Source organism: Pangasianodon hypophthalmus, chromosome 22 (assembly GCF_027358585.1).
Source record: "Pangasianodon hypophthalmus isolate fPanHyp1 chromosome 22, fPanHyp1.pri, whole genome shotgun sequence".
NCBI lineage: Eukaryota > Metazoa > Chordata > Actinopteri > Siluriformes > Pangasiidae > Pangasianodon > Pangasianodon hypophthalmus.
The window spans coordinates 14,898,200-14,921,862 of NC_069731.1; the positions used below are offsets into that span (position 1 = coordinate 14,898,200).

General features: G+C 35.9%; 2 protein-coding genes across 5 annotated transcripts in view; both read right to left on the reverse strand.

Moving 5' to 3' along the window:
* Positions 1-1,259: 1,259 nt before the first annotated feature.
* prdm14 (PR domain containing 14) lies at positions 1,260-12,631 on the reverse strand. The gene is made up of 9 exons (XM_026938179.3): positions 12,453-12,631; positions 9,422-9,946; positions 8,604-8,651; positions 8,301-8,461; positions 7,889-8,153; positions 6,989-7,191; positions 5,364-5,465; positions 3,951-4,170; positions 1,260-3,014 (listed from the first exon to the last, which is right to left on the reverse strand). The coding sequence occupies exons 2-9, from the start codon at positions 9,885-9,887 to the stop codon at positions 2,851-2,853; spliced, it is 1,629 nt and encodes a 542-aa protein (XP_026793980.3). The 5' UTR covers positions 9,888-9,946; positions 12,453-12,631; the 3' UTR covers positions 1,260-2,850.
* A 6,033-nt stretch (positions 12,632-18,664) lies between these two features.
* ncoa2 (nuclear receptor coactivator 2) overlaps positions 18,665-23,663 on the reverse strand; it is a 59,862-nt gene continuing 54,863 nt past the window's right edge. For all 4 annotated transcript variants that reach the window (XM_053227919.1, XM_026937935.3, XM_026937934.3 and 1 more), the window contains exon 22: positions 18,665-19,827. In XM_053227919.1, the coding sequence (XP_053083894.1) occupies positions 19,813-19,827 (15 nt within the window). In that variant the 3' untranslated portion in view covers positions 18,665-19,812. The remainder of the gene's footprint in view (positions 19,828-23,663) is intronic.

A 23,663-nucleotide genomic window follows, 5' to 3' on the forward strand; every position in this document is an offset into this window, starting at 1 on the left:
CACTACTTTTCACTACTTTCACTCCATAACTTCAATCATGATTTGCTAACATGTATGACTTACATTAGCTAGCTTGGTTTTTATAGCAAATCATGTTTGTAAGTTTGACAAAACTTATTGATATCAGTTCTTTGGCTAACATTTCAGGTGTGTTGTTCTGTCAGCATTGCTCTCACTGGTGTCTACACTTTTGTTGTGTAGTGTTTAAAATGCAAAAAGAACCCTCTTTTCTTATTAGCATGCTCCAGTCTCTGAAATGATCATTTGTCATTATTGTGGTGTCTGTAGACCATAGGTTTTTGCCCAAATGCCTCTGTAACCACTCACAAAATGTAAAATGAAGATTGTATATCAGATTTTTTTCGTACTGAATATCAACCCAAATAAAGATTCATACACATATTGTCATGATTGGTCATTGCTATCACTAGCAGGTACTCCTACTCTAACATTAGCAACTTAGATAAATAATTGTATCCTACAACTTAGCAAAAAGTAGAAAATTCTACTGTTGTAGAAGGTCTCTGGGTCTTATTGTAAAAGAAAAACAATTTTATACCCCGCTTTCTCAGAGTTATCCTGCATGCAATCTATAACAGCTCACAAAATTAGGACAGCAAAGATAGCTCGGACACTGTTATATTAACTGTAGCTAATGTTAAAGTGTAGGAAAAAAAAGTTTATTCTACCCAAGTAACGTTATCTAACTGTAGATAGTCCACATTCATTGTTAGTGTGCGTGTGGCTGATGACTGTAAGGTCAAAGGGTGACATAAGCACAGCACTGATGAAGTAACGTAATTAGTCGAGTGTTTTTCTCTCTCTTTCCTATTACACACTCACACACACCCACACACCCACAAACTGGGCGGCAGATGTCAGAAAGGTCGCTTTTGTTTTCTCGTGTCTTCACTACACACACCTCATTGCAGCAGTCTATTGTCATTAATTTGCTGTTGGGGGAGGTTCGTGCCCCTCCTATCCCACCCCTAACCATCACTTAGTAAAACACACACACACACACACACACACACACACACACACTCTACAATTCTCTGTCAAATTCAAATAACATTCAGAAGACACAGTTACTATACTGCACACCTGCAAACACACACACATACACACACACACACCTGTGTATTATTGAGTCTATATATCAGCTCCACATTTTAAACAATAACTATGAAAAGTATGTAAAATGATCCAGTTACCAACATTTATTAACCTGGAAAAAACTTTCCATAAAGTTTCCACAAGCAACGGGTTCAAATGATAATCTGATAAGATGCTGAACTGATTCAGTGAGACATTGCATCACGCTGATTCAGACGAATCAAAACACCACATGGAATGTGTAAAACAACTCTTTACTGAATTAATGAGATTACTCATGATTCATGCTGTATGTTTTTTGTTTATAGTGATACAATGCCATGTTTAGCTTACAGCTATACATTATATGGATAGAATCACAGAAAAATGACATTTGCAATATAAACATGATTAGCTAGTTTAACAATGACAAAATAATAATAACAATAACAATAATAATAATAATAATAATTTTACAGCACATCACAATTTGCTGCAAGTTGAAAAACAACAAAACACCACTTCTAGTTAAAAACATACAGTGTAATAAATTAAGACATTAAATCACAATAAAAACCACAAGAGGAAATTATAATATTAAATATAAGCTACTTACATGTGTATTAAATAGAACAGGATGAAATCAAGAAAGACTGAAACAATAGGCTGACAGAGCTGAAGAGGCCTTGGTTCTGGAAGTTTCTCTCAACGAGGTACACGACTGCATCACGAATGTCTTTTCCAGTGGAAAGAGCTACTGATCCCATGATGCTCTTGTGTATTTTCTCTAGTGTCTCCAGTGTGCTTTTAAGGATTAACAATCCTTTGTAAAGTGTTTTGTAGTTATTGTGTATATATAGTCGATTTATTTGTTTGATATGTCTGATTATTTTAACCTAATTCATTCATTCATCTTCAGTAACCACTTTATCCTGGTCAGAGTCAAGGTGGATGTGGAGACTATTCCGGGAATGTGGAAAGAGAGGTAGGAATACGCTATTCCATCACAAGGCATCATACATTCGCACCTACGGCCATTTAGCATAGTCAATTCACCTAACAACATGTTTTTAGGAGGGAGGGGGAAACTGAAGAACCTCGAGGAAGCCCATGCTAACATGGGAAGAACATGGGAAGAACATGTGAAACTCCACACAGACAGTAGCATGGGCTCAGGACTGGCAATGTTACATGTTGCACCAGAGTGCCAGCTATTTTAGCCTAATTCAGCAGCTCATTCATTAACTTAGCTAGTGGTCTAGCAAACTATGTCGTAGTCAGGGTGCTTCTGGAAACAAGGCTGTTGAAAAAGTGGATGGTCCTGTCCAGTGCAATTTCCATGTTCCATGACTTCACAGGGACTTTGGCGATTAATCACAATATATACAAAAAGTAGCGTATAGCTTAGCTTCATCACCAAACATCTAATTTATTACAGCCATCACAAATGCCATATTTACTTCCAGACCCCTCATTGTTCAGCTCTATTCAGGGAATGAAAACTCTGGCCAGGTGGTTATTGTTGTTGGGCTCCAGAATGTTCCTGGTGAATGTTCCAATCACACTGCGTTTAAGTTGTTACATAGCCTAGCCTATTACACCTGATGCTAAGCTAGGCTAGTGTACTAGTTTGAACACACCAGCAATGTCCAGGATCCTATGCCTGAGCTAAGACCTGTGTCTTGAATTAGATCACAGCCATGCTGTGTGGTATGTTAGTGCGCAGGTTAGGATGGAGTCACAAAGGTTGGTGAGTTAATTCCATGGTCTGTAACTGGAGGGGATTCCTGGAAAAGGCGGGAAACTCGTGGTGAGGTCCCGCTGCACTCGACCACATTTGGTGTTTAAAGGGCCATTCTGATCTGCCGTGTGTGTTCCAGGAGAGGAAGGAAGAGCCGGGGACTGCATGAGCGGGCACTCTGTGGAAATAAATATATATATTATATTTAATAATATAAATATATTAAATATAAATGTCAAGAAGATATTACTTACACACACATATATATATATATATATATATATATATATATATATATATATATAATATAATGTGTGTGTGTATATATATATATATATATATATATATATATATATATATATATATATATATATATATATATATATATATATATATATGTGTGTGTGTGTGTGTGTGTGTATAATAATATAATAATAATATTGTATAATAATATTGACTGACAATGATTGGATATAGTTTTCTTAGTTTTATATATTGTAATATATGTATTATAGTTAATATTATACTGTGTGTGTATATATATATCTTTCTATAAACAAACCAAATTAAATAATTATTTGCAGGAAATCTTTCTTACATAAATAAATATCTGTGCTGTCATTTGAGAACCTTTCTCAATAAGATAAACGTCTGTCATAAATGCACAGAGGATGTAACGACGCACTGCGGATGTAAAACGTGTAAATAATTTATGTGGAGCCAAAACTTCCCACCACAGCGGCGTCACAGAACTTCAGTCTTATACTAATACAGATATTGATAAATAAAGGCAAACTTTTTATTTATAAAAAAAAATAACCTGTTGAGATCATTATGCAAGGAAAATGTATGCATACAGCTCATTTAAACTCAACGAATAAGAGCAAAACTATATAAAAATAAACTATGAAATTACATTAGTAACACATAGGCTATATCAGCATTCTGTATATGCAAATACTAGTAGTGAGTTAATGCAAAGCCACATTATGTTATGTGAGCAAAACTCCAAGTTGAATCCACATTGACGAAAGGATGAACTTATAGCAGACCAGACAGCTAGTGTTTCACTTCTACATGTTACTGTGAGAGCAGGTGTGAAGTATGAACTCACTCTTGTGGATCTTCATGTGCTCTTTAAGCTCCTCTGCTTGATCAAACGTGCTGTCACAGAGATCACATGCCACCGGTTTGTCTTTGGCGTGGCTCCGGCGTACGTGGCTGTCATGGGCCGCATGAGAGGCGAAGGCTTTCCCACAGTGTTTGCACTTAAATGGCCTTTCACCTGAGTGTTGCCTGATGTGTGTGCGGAGGATGCTGGAGGCAGTGAACGCCTGCAAAAACAACCATTTAAACTTTAATTAAAACATTATATACACTCCTGGGGAAAATAAAATGGGCCAAGCCCAAAATGGCAAATATTAAGCTTATGGTCTTAACAACAAATCATTGGTCAGAAAATTAGCACGAATTAAACATTCCTGAGAGCTCCTGTGCCACCATTTGCTAGTTTACTTTTGCTGTTTGGGGAAAAGCTAGAAACAGGGAAATTCACTTACGTCTTCTTGTACACAAAGTTAAATCGTGACAATGATTAAAATGTTTGATGTGAAATTCAAACTAACATGTCTGGGTGTACAAAATTTTCCAAAAAATCTTCTTGGATTTTTTTTCTTAAAAGATTAGTCATTATTTGGTTATCTGCCACACCTGATGCAGCCCATTCAGAGCCACAAGGCTTAAACATTTAAAGCAATCAAACATACAGGTTCCCTTTTCTATTTGTTTAATTCTTGGTCATTTCCTGACCATGTTTTTTTGTTAAGACAATTAAAAGTTTAATATTTTGCCATTTTGGGCTTGGCCCTTTTTTGCCCAGGAACGTGTGTGTATATATGATTTAATTAATAAAGTTTGAAAAAGTTTTGAAACAGAGACAATATTTCTTGAAAATTGATTTGAAAAAGTGTGTTCTTTTTTTTTTTTGCCTGGTAATAAACTAGAAGCTAAAAGCTTCCCTTACTTTTTAGCTACAGTAGCCTTAGTAACTAAAGAAACAAACTTCAGACAACACCACAATACTTTTAATTTGTGCTCTTTTTGTAAATGGCTGACAGCTGAAAGTGGGTGGAACAAGCTGAAAAATTCATGGTCAGTTCAATGGAGTATAACATAGCTATATCCTAAATGAGGATCCTTAGTGACGTCATGATGCATAACAAGATTCTGTTGTTGTTGTTGTTATTAACAATAGCTTTATAAAATAAAGATTTCCTTATCACGGTTTACACTCACACCCGTGTCAGGAGTCTGTAAGTCCCTCTTTTGTGTTGTTTTAAGACAAAAGGGGCAGGAAAACTTTTGTTCCTGCGCGCGAGTCATAAATTAAAGGCGTATAATCCTTGCAAACAATAGCACTCGGCTGTGCATCTGGCATTAATTAGCATGTAAGTGTGCACAATGAGCACACACTCGCGTTAAACACACCGTGAAATGGGGTGAAAATCGGCAGGGTTTTTTTCCTCACCTTGTTGCAGTAGACGCATTTGTAAGGCCTCTCTCCGGAGTGCACGCGCATGTGCTTGTTGAGGCTCGAGGACTGAGAAAAACTTTTGCCGCACACAGAGCACTGCACAAAGAGACAGGACAAGAGGGAAAGCACGAGTGTTAGAGCAGCAAACACCAAACCTTCCTGATATCTGAACATACACACGTCAGGGAGATGGACACGTTCAAAATTCCTCATCATTTGTAGGCCAGGATGACGTCAGAGGTCATGGTTCATAAGAATGACTTCGACATTGACGCTGTGACCTCTAACCTTTAGGGCTGGGTTTCCCAAAAGCATCATAAAGTAAAGATCATTACTGAACGATGAACTCTGGGCTGCGATGCTACTGGAAAACCTGGCAGTACATGTAAAGCTTTCCTGAAGTTTTCCTGAGATTGCATCACTGTGTTGATTCCAGGTGGATATAAATAATACAAATAATGCAAAAGAACAGAAGAATAAAAATAAAAAATAATTCAGATAAATGCAGATAAACAGAATGGTGCAATTATGCATATACTCTAAAAATTACGGTTTTTTTTGTTTGTTTTTTACAGTGATGCATGTCCCTATTTGCAGTAGTATTTATTTAACCTTTTTTTTTTTTTTTTTTTTTAAATCTATCTATTATCTTTATTTTGATGGTGGATCAAAATGTTTGTGAGGTCCAATTTGCAGAAATGTGTCATAGTTAATATATCACATGGCAATTAATTTTTAATCTGTGAATTCAGTGTTATTGAGTTAAATATTTTGCTTTACAAAGCTATATTACCCGTTGATTTCATCTTGCAAAAATAATAAATTTCACAATATCTTACAGTTTTCCCCCTGAGGTTTGCTTTTATATTGCTTAGAAATGAATTTTTAATTGAAATATTTATGTTAAATTTAGAATTTTAATTGAAGTGAAAATTGACTTCATAACAAAGCAGCACACAGTATTACAGGTCCTTTGCTAGAATATACCATTTGTTTTGCCCAATTATTGAAACTGAGCATTTTATCAGCCTCAAAATTAAACACATTACTTTTCCTTACAGAACATTTTCTTTATTTTTCCTTGCATATTTTTTTTTAAACTGTCAGAGTAGACTGCTATCACATTATTTTGTATTTTACAGCCTATTTACATAAAACAAAGAGTGCTTTCCTTAGACTTCGGTAAAACTAATATTCTTGTCTAGGAAAAAGATGTTACATATGCTACAATATAGTTTTTCTGTCAAAATATGTTTTATTTTTTTTCTGTATTCAGAGCAAAAAAATAAAAATCTCAGTTTCCTGAATACCTGCTTTCATGAAATTTACACTTTCATTCACAGTGAAATAAACATTTAGACTCTAACACAACATTTTGGTTTTATATAATGAAACAGAGACAATATTTCTCGAAAACTGATTTGAAAAAAATTGTGTGTGTGTGTGTGTGTATATATATATATATATATATATATATATATATATATATATATATATATAAACTTGGCAAACGCTGATTGTGCTCTTTCTTGTTTGAATAATAACTCTATTCACCTGTAGTGGCTTGCTTTAACAGACTCAGTGGCTGTTCACGCGCATGTCGGAATCGGTTGCTGTACCTTATGCGGGCGGTGTTTCTCGTGCACGTGCAGGATGTGGATGCGCAGCCGGTCTCTCTTCTCGAACGATCTGTTACAGAGATGACAGGGGAACTTCCGGTCTCCCTGATCCACACAGCGCGTGTACTTCAGGTGCTTATCTCTGTAGTATCGGTAAGCGAAGACCTTTCCACATCGATCACATTTATAGCCCTCAGCCGAGTCTACACACACACACACACACACACACGCACATTAACTTACCACACACAAAAATCTTTCTCTTTCTTTCTTTCTCACCTAATACCTTTCATACTACCCTCTGTTTTTGATTTATGCTTTCTTACATATATTTTTATTAATTAAATTCTTTCTTTCTTTCTTTCTTTCTCAGACAGTAACATACCTACAACCCCCCCCCCTTTTTATTTATTCTTTCTTACATATATTTTTATTAATTAAATTCTTTCTTTCTTTCTTTCTTTCTTTCTTTCTTTCTTTCTCAGACAGTAACATACCTACAACCTACAACTTTATTTATTCTTGCTTACATATATTTGATTAATTCTTTCTTACCTTCTTTCTTTCTTCTTCCTTTCTTTCTTTTCCTCACCTAATGCCTTTCATACTACCCTCTGCTTTTTATTTATGCTTTCTTACGTTTTTTATTTTTTTTCTTTCTTTCTTTCTTTCTTTCTTTCTTTCTTTCTTTCCTCACGTAATAGCTTTCGTCCTACCATCTTTCTTCATCTGCTATCTTTCCTATTCCCCCTACTTTTGATTTATTCCTTATTCCATATAGGCTATTTTTTTATTCATTCTATTCTATACTTTCTTTCCTTGTCTTTTCACCTCAATCTCCTTTATAACGCTATGTTTGTTTGTTTGTTTGTTTGTTTGTTTGTTTGTCCTCGTGCTCACCTCCGTCCTGCTCCTCCTCCTCCTCCTCCTCCTCTCTGAGGGACATGGGGATGCCCATGTACAGGGTGTAGGTGTCTCCGTACCACACCAGCAGCTCCTGCAGGGGTCGCACCTCGCGGCACGTCTCGTAGTAAATGCGGCCCGCGCGCTGCACCGCCACCACGTTCTGCTCCTCCGGGAAGCGCGCGCACTGCACCAGCGACATCCAACTGCCGCGCGCGCCGCCGCCGTCCACAAAGTGACTCAACCGACCCTTCTCAAAGATCTGCAACATCACATTAGTGCAGTGTTTCCAATCCACTCTAACACTTACATCATCATAATCAATAATAATAATAATAATAATAATAATAACAACAACAACAATAGTAATAATAATAATAGTAATAATAATAATAATACTAGTCCTAACCTCCCACATGAGTGTGTTGTCGTGGTGTGTTTTGATCTCGCTTGTGTTCACCGCTTTCCCGCGGTACGGCCCGAAGCGCGTGCCTTTAGGTATAGAGTTGCGCGCGGCAAAAACCCCACAGTGGGGAACACCGGCGCACGAGCACCGGAGCACACACAGACCTGAGAACACACACACACACAAAATTGCGTTTCATCTTCACGCTTTGTCACTTTGCGTCCCATTTAAAATTTAAATCTAAAAATAATTCATTGGAATTAAATCTTAAAAATCACGTGACACACAAGAGAATAAATCCCGCACCTTCAGGCAGCTCGAGACTTCCTGTGTCGATGCTGGCAGGCAGCAGGTCTGAAAGTGAAGCACAGTGAGACTCGGTGTGAAAGAGCGCGAGACGCTTTTCCAGCTTAAATACAGAAATAAACCCTGCACTTTACTGACTAATGACCACTAATATTCTGATAAACAGAGATATAAGTGAATAACAATTAATTCAAAATTATTTATCAGAATGTATTTATTACGCTATTTACTTGGGTGACTAGGAAACAGTAATAATAATAATAATAATAATAATAATAATAATAATAATTTAAAAGGAAGAAGAAGAAGAAGAAAGACGAAATAGGGCAACAAGGTAAGGAAGAAGAACACGAGATTATTATTATTATTATTATTATTATTATTATTAAAGTAATTTTACATTAGTTTTTTAAAACCTAAAAAATTACATAATTGTTTTATATTTGTTAGTAATTACAGCAGTATTATTATGGACAATAATACTGATTGAGACAATATTTCTTTAGATTACAGTACCATAATAACAGTAATACCAATAATAATTAATTAAACTGTGACCAATAATAAACACCACCACCATCAGTAATAATAATAATAATACTAATAATAATAATAAGGAGAAGTAACATCTAAATTCTTAAGGAAGTTTAATTCAGAGATTAATAATAATAATAATAATAATAATAATAATAAGGAGAAGAAGAAGAAGAACATCTAAATTCTTAAGAAAGTTTAATTCAGAGATTAATAATAATAATATTAATAATAATAATAATAATAATAATAATAATATATAAAAGAATGATAAATCATAATACCTGGGTCATTAGGTAGCAGCAGTCCTGAGATGGCGTGTCCGACCCCCTGCTGATGGTCTTTACTGTATCCATAGAGCACAGTGAACAAATCCTCCTGGGTGAAACTATAAGTGCGCTTCGGTTCCTCTATCATCTGAGGGTGCATGAAGGCGTCTTTGTTTGGAGAGGAAGAGGAAGAGGAGGATGAAGCAGGGCTGTTGAAGCCTGACAGAGAGCCCGGTGTGTGCTGAGGTCTGTGTGTGTGATTCGGTTGGATTATGTTGAAATATGGAAGGTTGAAAATTTGCTCATGGAGGATGGAAGACTGCTGGCTCAGGAAAGAATGTGTGTCTGAGCCGAGAGGGTGAAGAGGAGGATGGAGAGGAGGATGGAGAGCAGGATGGAGAGGATGAAGAGGCTGGAAGGTGGGGTTTCTCCTTAGGAGGTTCATGCAAGAACCAGAGGCGGCCATCACTGCAGCAGACATAGGGCACGCTGAGCTGATGGCGAGGAGACGATCTGCAGATTCAGGCTTCCTGCTGAACTCTGTGGAAAAGTTCGACATTTTATACATTTAGTGATGGGTCTTGCACTCATCCAGAACATTCTGACATTCATTTATCTTTATTTCTATACCACTACTACTACTACTACTACTACTACTACTACTAATAATAATAATAATAATAATTCTTTTTAGAAATGACTTAAAAATCCACTGTACAATAAATCATCAACATCATCATCATCCATCAGCCTTGTATGTTATCTAGTGAGCCACATAATTATTTAGGAAAATTCTTAATGAAATGTTTATTATGGATTAGAGTTTACAGTTACTAAATGATCAAAGTACTATCATTATTTTTCTTCATAATTCTCAAAAAATAGTGTAATTCAAAATCATCAGTATTCGCCTGTTATTTATTTTATCAGTGAACAATGTAAAATTAACAGACAAAAGACTGTAAATAAATAAAAAAGAATTAGCTTAATAAAACACTAGAAAAGTAATATGAGAATTATTACTGCATTTTAAAACAGGTAAACGAGATGAATATAAAGAATCGTAAACACACGTGGTCTAATTAATGCTGTTTTATATAGTCTGTATGTATTCTTATTAAATTCTTAAGGGTTCTTTGGTTTTTCCATTTCAGAAAGATCTCCAAGGAGAAACCAAGCCTTTAATAATCCAAACAAGCAATCATTTTCTCTACAGAATATATACTATGTATTATTACTACATATATTTTATCATGTTATTACAAACAACAACCAACCAAAAATAGCAAAAAACAGTTATATTTTAACTAAAAGAAACTAATTTTTTTGACTGATCTGAATCTTTTAGTGGCTGTGAACACTGAGCACCTGAAGTCCAACTGCCTGAGCCATGGATAAGCATTTCATTTTTATTTTTATTTTAGGAAAAATATCCAATATAGACCCAAAAACATAATACACAAAAAAGAGTATAGTTCATTTTTGTTCTGTATAAGAACAGCTCCTGATAAAGCATCCTGTTGTTGTATTGAGGGAATTGTGGATACAGGTTTATTTCCACGCATTTGTACACACACAATGACCAACATATCAGAAAAAGATCATTTCATTCGTTGTTGTGTTTTTATTAATAAAAGGCTAACAGCTCCCATGCTGCCTTGAGAGAAAATTCCTTACTTTAAAGTCGTTATGAAGTCGTGCTCTGCCATATTTTATTTTTCCTCATATGTTCTTTTCCTGTCTAAACTGCAATAATAATAATAATAATAATAATAATAATAATAATAATAATAATAATAATAATAATAATAATAATCTTTATTTAGCTGATTTTGCACAATTTATTTTGAGTCCAGAACTAATTTACACAGAACCTCTAAAGGATTAAGAACCATCACTGATAAAGGTAATTATTATTATTATTATTATTATTATTATGATTATGAGATAATAATAATCAGGCTATATAAATAGCACTTGTCAATCATTTAAAGATGCGTAAAATAGCAAGAATAGGACAGAGAAGATGCAATAATGAATAGAGGTAAGAAAAAATTTACTTAAAAACAATTAACATGCTAAAAACGAAAGGTTTAGTGACATAAAGAATGTTTTTTTTTCTTCTCCTCCTATGCTTCTTTAACAGTTCTTGCTGAAGATTTATTTCCCACCATAAATATTTACATTATGTGTAAAAGCTCTTTGTGGTGGGAAGTGATGCCTCAGTGCATTGTGGCTCAAACAAAAATGTTTGGAGTCAAAGCATGAAATTCTTTAAGGAAGCAAAAACTTTTTTTTTCTTGCTTTAGAGAAATTTTTATAAAAATTTTTATCTTTAAGACTGCACTTTAGTGTGAGTTTTTTAGTGTTAGATATTTGTTTTTTTAGTGTGAGTAATTGACTAATGAAATAATTACATCTATACAAATATTACTGCTAATAAAATACATTAAAATATAATAAAAACGTGCATAAGGCGAAACAAATCAGGGTCGTGAGGGTCAGCATTAATGAAGCGCCTCACTCTTTTAGCAGCTTTAAAGGAGGTGTCATGCTCCATAAACTTCCTGAGCCTGACTCATTACTGCGGGTGAACACACACACACACACACACACACACACACACGCACACACACACGCGCGCGCACACACACTAGATTAACAAGCCCAATTAATAAATACTAATCAGTTGTATTTGCAGATTGGTGACTGCAGCACGTGCATGTGCACACAGTCCCTGTAAACTATTATCGCTGTAAATATATACCGGTTTATGACGATTATTGTCACGATATCATAAATAAAAATGCCTCTATAGCCTGTTTGCGTGCTCTCATTCTGCATTATGTTTCAAAAGGTTGCCATGAAATAGAGCAGACTTTATCTTTGTCCTTTACCTAGACACTTTAATGAGTGATTAATGATCATTCTCACGGTATATCGTAGCATATAATTGATTATCGGCGCGTGCCTGTCCGCCTTCGGCAATATGAACTAGTAGTTCCAGTATAATACAGGTTAAAGTGAAGAAATGTCAATCACTCACCGGAAAAGCAGATTTTGAAGCAGATGGAGGGAAATCAGGGCCACATTCGTCTCGGATGCGAAAAACAACAACAACAACAACAACAACAAATGCAAAGTGTTTGTGTGCAAGAGAGAGAGAGAGAGAGTGAAGTGGATCAGTTGAAGCTGGGATGCTGAACTGGAAACATGAGGAGGAAAGAAGGGAAGTCTCTCTCTCTCTCTCTCTCTCTCTCTCACACACACACACACACACATCCTCCCCTCCCTCCAGGGGGATTTAACCCTCAGTCCTGATCCCCCCTTCTTCCTTCTCTAAGACTCTTTCTTATGCAACAGTGACTTCTCTAATGTGTTAACTACCGCTGCCTTATTACAATAACCACACACACACACACACACACCACTTCAGGCTATTGTCAGATTTTCTTTAACATTTAGTGTTTATACAAGAGAATAGTGCAGTTATGTCACAGGGTGCATTAAACACACAGTAAAAAAGAAGCTGAACTGAGTATTATTTAATCATCTTATTGTGGTGTTGAATTATTGATTAGTAATTAATTAATTAACCCCTATTGGAAAAACTTCAGTAATTTGTTTGATTATTTGATTGATGCGTGTGTATCTATTGCCCTCTGCTATGTGATAAGACATGGACTACTGGTAAAAGTTTGTCAAAAAAAAAAAAAAAACAGTTCTGCATAAAATATCTGAATTAATATGAGCCCATGGTGAGCACTGAGCAGATTCCAGACAAATGTAATGCAGTCAGGTTAATCTGCAGGATTCACACAGCCTTACAGTAGAGCAGTAGTTTAAAACAGAGGTGATGATGGTCTACAGTCTCCGCAGCAATAGCAGGATGCAGGACACACAACCTGCCTCCTCACAAGTGCTGTAGGCATGACCACACCACAGGCATCATCCCAGGACCAGTCTCATGTAGTATTTATTTATCCTGTATTTAATTTTGCGTCACATGTCAATGACCTCATTCACATCCTGTAACCTCACATGGAAAAAGGGTTGGAAAGAAATGCATCAGACATCAATAAATAAATAAATAAAGCAAGCAGCTCGTACTAACCACCCACAACTGTCATCAATCATCATCATCATCATCATCATCTTCCTCATTATTATCATTATTATTATTATTATTATTATTATTATTATTATTATTATTATTATACCCAAGCAGCTCGTACTAACCACCCACAACTGTCATCAATCATCATCATCATCATCCTCTTCCTCATTATTATTATTATTATTATTAATAGTAGTAGCAGTAGTAGTAGTGGGTATACTATTATATTATTACATATTATAATTTATTATTATTATTATTATTATTATTATTATTATTATTATTATACCCAAGCAGCTCGTACTAACCTCCCAAAACTGTCGCTGTGGTCATCATCATCATCATCATCATCATCATCATCTTGATAATAATAATAATAATAATAATAATAATAATAATAATTAAGGAGCACCGATGGATTTGAGATGTCCACTGAGGTCCCTGAGTGTGGTAAGAGTAAAACTGGCCCATAAAGAGACGTCACTGTAGGTCTATAGTATGCAGGTCCAGGTCTGACCTTTTCCTCTAAATAACTGTTCTTCTTTTTTGGCTATATCCCTGATGTAATAATACTTATAATACATATGTAATTTAGCTGTTTGTTTCTGCATTCCCCAGCGGAGACAGTAATGTTTCCCTGTTGCAGCTCATTTAGTGCTATAACCTGTTACTGTTACTGTCACTGATGCTGTGACTAAAGCCAGTCCTGTGTGTGTGCAGTTTCTGGCTGTGAAATGACTCAGTGATCATTCAAACGCTTTTATTATTTATCTTCCTGATGCTCGAGCTTTCAGTGCCACAGCAAGATCCAAAATTAACTTCAATAATTACACTGAATAGACAGCAATTCCCAAAAGCTCCAGGAAAACAATGTAAGAAATATTTTCCACAAAAATATAAGAGACTATAAACATGATGTTAAGAAATAAAATGTAGCCAAAATAAACAGCATTAAGATGAATAAGACAAAAATACAATATCTAACATGTTTATGAAAAGATCTAAAACATCTTATGCTAGCGATGTTTTTAAAATTTCTTCTTCTTATTATTATTATTAGGTTCAAGCGCGCGCTTCCAGTGTTCCTAGAAAGCGCACGCGCCGCTCACACACTCAGGACAACCACTCCGCTTTACTGCCGCACACACACTCACACTCACACACACACTGCCGCACACACACTCACACTCACACACACACTGCCGCACACACACTCACACACACACTGCCGCACACACACACACACACACACACACACACTGCCGCACACACACACACACACACACTCGGGAAATAAATAAACGAGACACTTTGGTTTGAAACAGAATTCTTTATTTACAACAGTAATTTATTATTATTTCCAAACATCAAACAGCATCCGCGAAGCCGCATTAGTTTGCCAACTTGCATAACCTTTTTAAAGTTTTGCATAAAACGCTCACACACTAAATATCAGAAATACCGAGGCGCGTGAACAGATGAGCTCTCAATGTGCACGGACACACAAAAATTAATAATAATAATAATAATAATAATAATAATAATAATAATAATACATTTCATAACGCGCAACACTGTCGGCTTTACTGAAGAAGGTCCATAAATTACATATTGCTTCGATTTCCCGTTGCATCATCATCATCATCATCATCATCACTGAAAGGGTGAAATCAGAACTGTACAAATAATAATCAACCCACAGCTGATCACAAAAACAAACATGGATGAGAGAGAGAGAGAGAGAGAGAGAGAGACAGACATACAGAGAGAGGGAGAGAGAGAGGGAGAGAGAGAGAGACAGGCAGACATACAGAGAGAGGGAGAGAGAGAGAGGGAGAGAGAGAGAGAGAGAGAGAGTGAAACAGACATACAGAGAGAGGGAGAGAGAGACAGAGAGACAGGCAGACATACAGAGAGAGAGAGGGAGAGAGAGAGAAAGAGAGAGAGACAGACATAGAGAGAGAGAAAGACGGAGAAAGACATACAGACAGAACGAGAGAGAGACAGAGAGATAGATAGATAGAGAGATAGATAGAAAGTGAGACAGGGAGAGACAGACAGAAAGAGAGAGAGAGAGAGAGAGACTCCATCACTAGAGCACACTCTCAGAATAAACGAGTATTAAACTGGACCTTTCTGTGGTGCTGGAGTGGTACTTCTTATCACTTGTACCTTTAATATGGATCTTTAACCTGGATCTATCCATCAATGGTTATAGAGTGCACCTTTAAAAAAATGAAGGTACCTAATTGGACTGTAATTACCTTTTCGAGTAAAGCTTTAAAGGTACACTTTCTAGGTAAAAGATATATTAAAAGTACAAAAGGTAAACTCTTCAGTCTAGCACCCCAGCAGCAAGGAAAGTCGCAGTGAGTGAAGTGACTGGGAACAGTGGTGAGCTCATATCGCGACTGACTGTACAGATGTAACACAAAGCTCTTCTGTATGCAACATTAAGGTCTAAGGCAACATATAGCGTTTAGCATCTTAGCTTCCTGCAGTTAGCACTATGCTACTGGCTGACTACAGAGCACAATCACACTCACAACAGAGAAACTACAGGTGTCGGTGGAAAGTGGCTGATAAAAACGCTTTAGAAAACCCCACAGCGCCTCCACCTCATGGCTTATACCCATTTAAAATGGCGACAATCTTTGGATTCAAGAAGTGGCTACTCCCGACCAAGTGTCACTGCAGGACAACAGCGCTGGACTTCCAAACCGAGTGATGTCCAAATGTGGTCTGAAAGTGTCAACCATAAAGGAGTAGTGTGTGTAAAGGAAGAGAAAAGAGAGACCTCTGGTGAGAAAATTAAAATAGTACATGGTCGACTTGGATTGATGTACAACTTTAGCAACAAACGGAGATCCGCACTGGTACTGCCATGCTGCTCAAACGTTAAACCGAATCATGGGACTGCCTTTCCCTGAGAAGGATACATAAAACCATGTCCAAATTAAGGGACCTTATAAGACTGCTGTCTTTCTGGTGCATTTGAAAGGGACAGGCTTTATCTCCCCAAAACCACACTGCCTACACCCAAATGCAATGTGGAGTACGAGGTGATATTTTGAAGGCTCTATTTTACAAATATGGTGCTAGATAAATATCACAAAATATTGTATTACTGATTATTGGCACATGAAGACTGACGCATGTGTCTCTGAGCTCATTATATGAAAGATATCTCGTATAAAGAACATTTCTGATTAGCACCAGATTCTCAAAAGTAGTTTTAAGATTGCACTCAAACAGTGTCTCAGGTTAGTCCATGCTAGCTAGCTGGCTAGAGTATCAGTGTATATGATAAATATTTATAATCAGAACCAAAACTCCTGTTAGAAACCCCATCAGGTTAATTCATGTTAGCTAGCTGGTTAGATGTAGAGTGATTATTATAAAAATTAATGAATATGACTTAAAATCCTGAATACACATTCATGTATGAATGCCAAAAGACTTTTCTTCTTGACTTCCATATATGGAAGTTCCAATCAGTCTTAAAACACACCCACTCAGAACCACTCTTGTTTCCATATATGGATTCAAGACGCATCCACATTTGCATCCATGGCTTTAAGACACACCCACTCAGAACCACTCTTGTTTCCATATATGGATTCAAGACGCAGCCACATTTGCATCCATGGCTTTAAGACACACCCACTCAGAACTGCTCTTATTTCCATATAAGGACTCAATGATCTGCAGACCCTGTTGGTCAGAATAGCCACCCTGAAGTCCAGCGCTGCCCCACCAACACCGGCTTATCGCTGAGGAACAGATTTAAACATTATTAGTAGTATTTTTTCCCCCCAAAAATATAAACCACAATAAAAAACGTCCATCCTTAATACTGGGTCCAAAAACTGAGAGCGCAAAATTTGTACAAAATTACAAAACGAACAAAGCAACGTTTACCAAGTTATTGCTCGTCTTTTTGGAACACGACAGACAAAAGCAACACGTCAGTGCCGAGTTTATGGCTGTGTTGGGTTTTTAATTTTAAAAGGCTGAGAAGCAAAGCAATTAGCTGTACACCGTACACACGGCGAGCTCACACACGCGCTCACACACACACACACACACACACACTCACTGTCTAAAATAACCCGCTTCATCTGCTTCAGTACCATAGGTAGGGCCAGGCGATATACCAATGTGATAAGCAGTAATGCTTTCATGACACTGACTCAACTGTTGCTCATGTCAGTGAGTGGATGTCTATAAAATCCTTTTTTCTTCTCTCGATCCTGGTTTTGAGTCGTCAAAAAAAAAAATCATGGAACACAAAATTTGCAGTGGAATCCTGTTTAGCAGCTAGCTCTATAAAATAATACTTTTTTTTTTATTTATTTACTTTTTTTTAAAAGCACTGCTGTTTCTCCACAGACACTTTATTAGCAAACCACAATTTGTCATACATTATGAAAGTGTAAGTATCATGATATGATGCCTTGCCGATATCGCCCAGCCCTAAGCTTGAGGGAAAAAAAAAAAAAATCACACACACGTGAAAACATTCAAGAAGCAGTTAAGACCAGGCTGAAGGGGAAAACGGAAGAGCTGAAAATCCAAAATAAATATATATATATATATATATTTTTTTATTATTGGTATGTACAATCTATCAGCTAAGCACAAAAAAAATCCATGATTTGCTCTATCTGAAACTACTGGACCAAAATCCAAACTTTCTTAATTATAAATAGTAAGTGATACAGCTGAAGAAGCAAACGTGAAGTTCACTGCATCACTCCAGGATTTCTTCTCATCGCTAGCTCATTACAGATATCTACATATTTAAAAAAAAACAAAAAAAAAAACACTATACATGAGAATAGAATTAAATTTAAAGGAACTGTATCGCAAAAAAAATTGAAATGTACATTATGTCACCACTACGTCAAATGCAGTCATCAACCAAGACACGTTTCATCACATACGTCTGCTTCTTTCTTTCCACACTGGAGCTCTGCAGTTAATGCTGCTATCAAGTAATAAAAGTCCATCTCACTCACACTGTTCTGTAAATCTGTGCCTCAAACTACATCCAGTTCGTTAGTAATGCAAAAGACGACCCTCAAGTTTTCATTTAAGAAATGTTTTCAACATTTTTAATATATATATGTATATATGTATATATATATATATATATATATATATATATATATATATATATATATATATATATATATACACACATAACATTCATAAATATTCCTACAATGTTGCTGCAACGTTTTTTAGTTGTAGGAACGTTAAGACAAACCCTTTGCTGATGCTTTTCAGAAACATTCTGATAACGTTACAAGAAATGATTTTAAGATTTGTGATTTTTTTTTTTTTTGTAATCCTACAGCATAACATTCTTAAAACCTGTAGAATCCTGAATGTTCCATTAATCTTATCTGTTAGCTAGAGAAAATGAATATAAACTTGTAAATACAGACTATCATGTGTTTTCACACAAAATCGTTTATTAAAAAATAAAGTTTACAAAGTTAATCTGTGTTTTTGGAAAATATTTTCAGTAGGTTAAACTTTCCTTACTTGTTAGCTACATTAGTCTCGTAACTCCGGGGCAAAACTAAACAAGTAAACGTTGAATAAAAGCACGTCTTGGCTGATGGACTACATTCAGGAGTAAAGGGGGAAACAGTGTACATTTTATTCCTGGCTGAACTGTTCCTTTGACACACCGGACAGAATAATATCTGAATTCACAAATCGTTATGCTGCCCGCAAACCATTCTGTGCAGAGTTTTAATCTTTAAAATTACTCTCACTCTATAGAAAAAAAGAAAGATGAAAAAAAAAGGCAAAAATGGCTAAAATGTTGAGCGCGGCCATGGTATTTGTGTGGGACTATGGGACAGGACAGTAGGAGAATATAAGAGTGTGTGTGGATTGGGTTCACTGAGAGAGAGAGAGAGAGAGAGAATACATTCACAGGATCCTGATGTCACCGTTTATAGGAGAGTCACGCTAAGTCACACTACGGTGAATGCGGTTTTATACATATACAACAAATGGACTTTGCCTTGTGTGTGTGTGTTTGTGTAGGATCCATAGATTTGAAAGGGTGACACTCAAGGTCCAAAATATCAAATTTTGTGTGTGTGTGTGTGTGTGTGTGTGTGTGTGTGTGTGTGTGTGTGTGTGTATGATCTCCCTCCAGCAGGGGGCAGTAGAGTTGTAGGGTTCTGGGGATGAGTAGGGACCCTCTGCAGGGCGCAGACTCGCTCTTGGCCCGTGCTGGTGGAAATCACGCTTTGTCGAGTCATGGTCAACAGTACTTCGGCTGAGAGAATATCAAAAAGAGAACCAAGGGTTAGTTCAGTGTTCAACTCCAATGAACTAATGGCTATATGAAATATATTTATTATTTTTTTAATTATTTTTATTTTTATTGAAATATAATTCTGTGTAAAATTTGTACACCCTTCGGACAAAATGAAGACATTTTATATAAACAAGTCATCCGGTGTGTTAGATTTCACAGATTCCTTTATTAATGATCTAAAGCAACAAAACTATAATAGTGAAAACGGAAAATATTGAAATTTGACTCAGCTGATCAACTACTCTTGTGGTAAGGGGAATTTTTTAATTTATTTCTTTATTTTTTTGAGTGAACTGTTAGTTACGATATCCAGTAACGGAAATAGATAATTACTTGCTTTGTTGAACAGTTCAATGTTTCATTAGTTTAACACTGATCCTAATACATAACAGAGCCATTAACCCTTTCATGCATAGTGTCCACACTTATGGGCAGTCAATTTAAGGCTCTTTTTTAGGTTTTAGGAAAATATCAGGTCTCAGTCAACTCCAAATCAGTTAAGAGCATTACTGTAAATTAGCATAACCTGTAGCTATTATGTAGATTATTTGTCATACTCAATCTTTACAAACTTTCTACATAAAATAAGAAAGTAAAAATGTTTTTTTGGTGTCTCAGACTCCACTGATCACTTTAGATTTGACACTGGAAAATTAAATATGTTAAATTAATATTATTTCGCGTATACTGCTTTAGCCTTTTTAACTCATGTATTCAATCATCCATTTACTTTTTAATATAAGTAATATTTAGACAGAATCAAAATTCATACATCATGCAATTTTTAGAAAAAAATAGAGGGAAAATATAATAGAATCTGGAATCTGGATATAAATAATTCATGCATGAAAGGGTTAAATATAAACCAATACTCCGAAATGGTTAGTTGGGTAATCTTGGCAGGATAATAAATCTGGACAGAGACCTGGATGATCACATTCTGCCTGTATTTTGCACCAGCGTCCACTACCTGCCAAAAGCTTGGACATACCTGCTCATAGATGGTTATTTTAGAATAATAATGAAGACATTAACAGTATGAAATAGCACATATGGAATTACGCAGCAACCAGGAAAAAAAGTGTAAAACAATTTTAAACCTAAATTATATTTAAATTCTTAACAGTAATCCTGATGACGCTCTGTACACTCACAGCATCTTAACCAACTTCATCAGGAGGCTTTTCTTAACATTCCCAAATTAGCAGAGCTCCTCACAGCTTCTCCTAAACTACAAAGTTCTAAACTGCTTGTTTTAAGTACAAAGGTACTTATTAAACATACATTGTGAAATAAATTTACATATGCACATTAACTTTTGTCTTAGAAACGAATTTAAACCGTAAGCCTTATCAAAATACTCGACTGTGAGTGTTTGATGCACGTTCATATTGAGTTTTCTTTATAACATACATCTATTTTCTTGACACAAGCCTCTAATTTTTATAAATTATACAGAGTCAGATGAGATAATTGACTCATTAATGTGTTCTTCAAGTGCCATTAAGGTCAATGATGAACTACAGAGACGAGGGCAACACATCATGCAGGTTAACGTCGAACTTTAAAAGCACTTTCGGCCTAATCTTGAACAATCGCAGTTAATTATGCGGCGGAGTGCCAAACTTTAGAAGGCCACCAAGAGATAATAAATAGAGAAGGTCATAACTCCTTAAAAGTACTAATGGCAAAATGCTAAATTATTCAGAGCACCTAGTTACTGTAAACACTGGCTGGGAATAAATCAGAAACCAGCAGACACTGAACACCAAGTGCACACAGCGGCCTGGTTAAATATTCATACAACTTTACGAGGCTTAAGAGCTGCAGTAGGAAAAAAAAAAAAAATTTTAAACTTCATTGTTAGATGGAAGCTATGGTATGGCGCTAACCATGGCATTATTCTCTGCCAATATTAGATGAAACTGTTATGATTACGCACAGGCCATGTAAGGATTAAACCTGATGAAGCATGCTGTTATTGGAAAATAATCACTGGCTGGGTTGTGTGATGTGCCTGTATCCACCTGGAAGCTGAACACTTTCCTATAACAGCATATCAGGAAGTGTTTTGTTGCTCTTAAAGCACAGCAATTAGAATTTTACTTTAAATGTGATTTAATCACATTTAACAGAATGTTTGTGTATCCCATTATCACTTACGTTATAGCAGTTATAAATAGCAGTTCCCTTTTTTCCTCTCTCCTGAGATTAATAAAACAAAAATGCACCAAAGACATGAGCTGAATGGTGTTTTAAGTTCAGCTTAAAATGATTCTGTGAAAAACTCTTTCTGCCTGTAAATGTTACATGATATTAAAGCAATTCTCCAACTTTTCCAACATAATCTTTATCCACTGCATCTGTAGTCTACATGCTATTAACCTGGACAATATTTCTTCATTTCCTGTACTGAGAAAAGAGTATTAACTGTATTGTTACTGAAAAACCTATTAATTCCAAACTCCCTTATAATTAATTATAATTAATAATAAATTTAAGATGGTGAATTCTGTCAAATTTGTAGGAAGCTTTAACAAATTCGTCATTCAAATGTGTTTAATAAGTTAAGCTTCACATCTGTACAGATGATAGACTGCTTTTTCTGTGGTTATGTGTTAACTACACACTGTAGTCATGTGGGACTGGTCACATAGACACCACAAAACCTTTGTGAAAGTGTAAGTAACCAGAATGTCTTCACCATATTGCTTCAGTGTTGCAAATCTGGAAAAAACAACAGAAGAACTTTTCTATCTCATCCTAAGACCTTTATTGTTAGAGTGTAACAGTTACTGTGTTTAATGTAATCAGGTTTTCTGTTCTTTTCCCAGAAGACATTTTTGTTGTGGTAATCACAAATATGCTACAGAGAGGGTGGATAGAGATTAGATGGAAAAACGCTGGAGTATTCCTTTAATGTGGCTGATATCGGTATACACTGATTTTTTTCCTTTAAGAAGACAAAAAACTCTTCTTGGGGGATACAACGCACAATCCGGGGCGACTCATAACTGTATGAAAGCCGCTCACATTCCATGACATAAAACGTGTGTGTGTTTATGCTTATATGGCCTTTGTTTATGTTCAAAACTCAAACTGCAGTTAAAAAAAAAAAAAAAAAAAAAAAAAACTCCGCCTGTTCCATCATCATTTCAGATTGCAGTCTTACACACTAATTAGAGTCAATTATTAATGAACTCATCTTACAGAAACCAGGACACTTAGCATCTCAATGTAAGACACTCTAACCTGCAATGGGTTGCATAAAAAAGGCATTTAGTAAATCCCAAACAGATGCCTTTTACCAAACTCCTGTGTGCAACACCATGCTTCATTAATGATGAGACGTTTCAGAGCAGCTCTCTGGAGACAGACACTGAGCTCATACGGCTAAAACGGTCAGCACGTATATCACCTCTGTGTTACACTGGAAAGTCAGTATGTGACCTATAATATATGACGAGTGTAATTCTCAGGGGTCAAGGAACTGTGAGTATTACCCATAATGCATGGCAAGCATACAGCCGGTTTAACACTGAGAAACAGCTGCAAGTGGCAAGTCTATAAATTTAATAAATATAATATTGAGGTTTGTGTATTGACAAATTATACTTAGCTAATATTAATACAGAGCTACAAGTCACATGTTTAGCCACCCTGTGCCCTTTTACGGTTCTTTCACTTCTTTCATCTATTAGTACGTGTGCCGAGTCTGAATCAGAGCAAAGTTGATCATTTTGGTTTCTTTCACATTATAGATTATTATATGAACCAAAGAAAGAAAAAACACA

What these genes read in the sequence shown, in the direction of transcription:
- prdm14 (XM_026938179.3), bottom strand. Translation starts at nt 9,887, where the DNA reads ATGTCTGCTGCAGTGATGGCCGCCTCTGGTTCTTGCATGAACCTCCTA. An exon ending in ACAACACACTCATGTGGGAG is followed by an intron (nt 8,154 to 8,300) that starts GTTAGGACTAGT and finishes GTGATGTTGCAG; the next exon opens with ATCTTTGAGAAGGGTCGGTT. An exon ending in GCACATGAAGATCCACAAGA is followed by an intron (nt 3,015 to 3,950) that starts GTGAGTTCATAC and finishes TTATTTCCACAG; the next exon opens with AGTGCCCGCTCATGCAGTCC.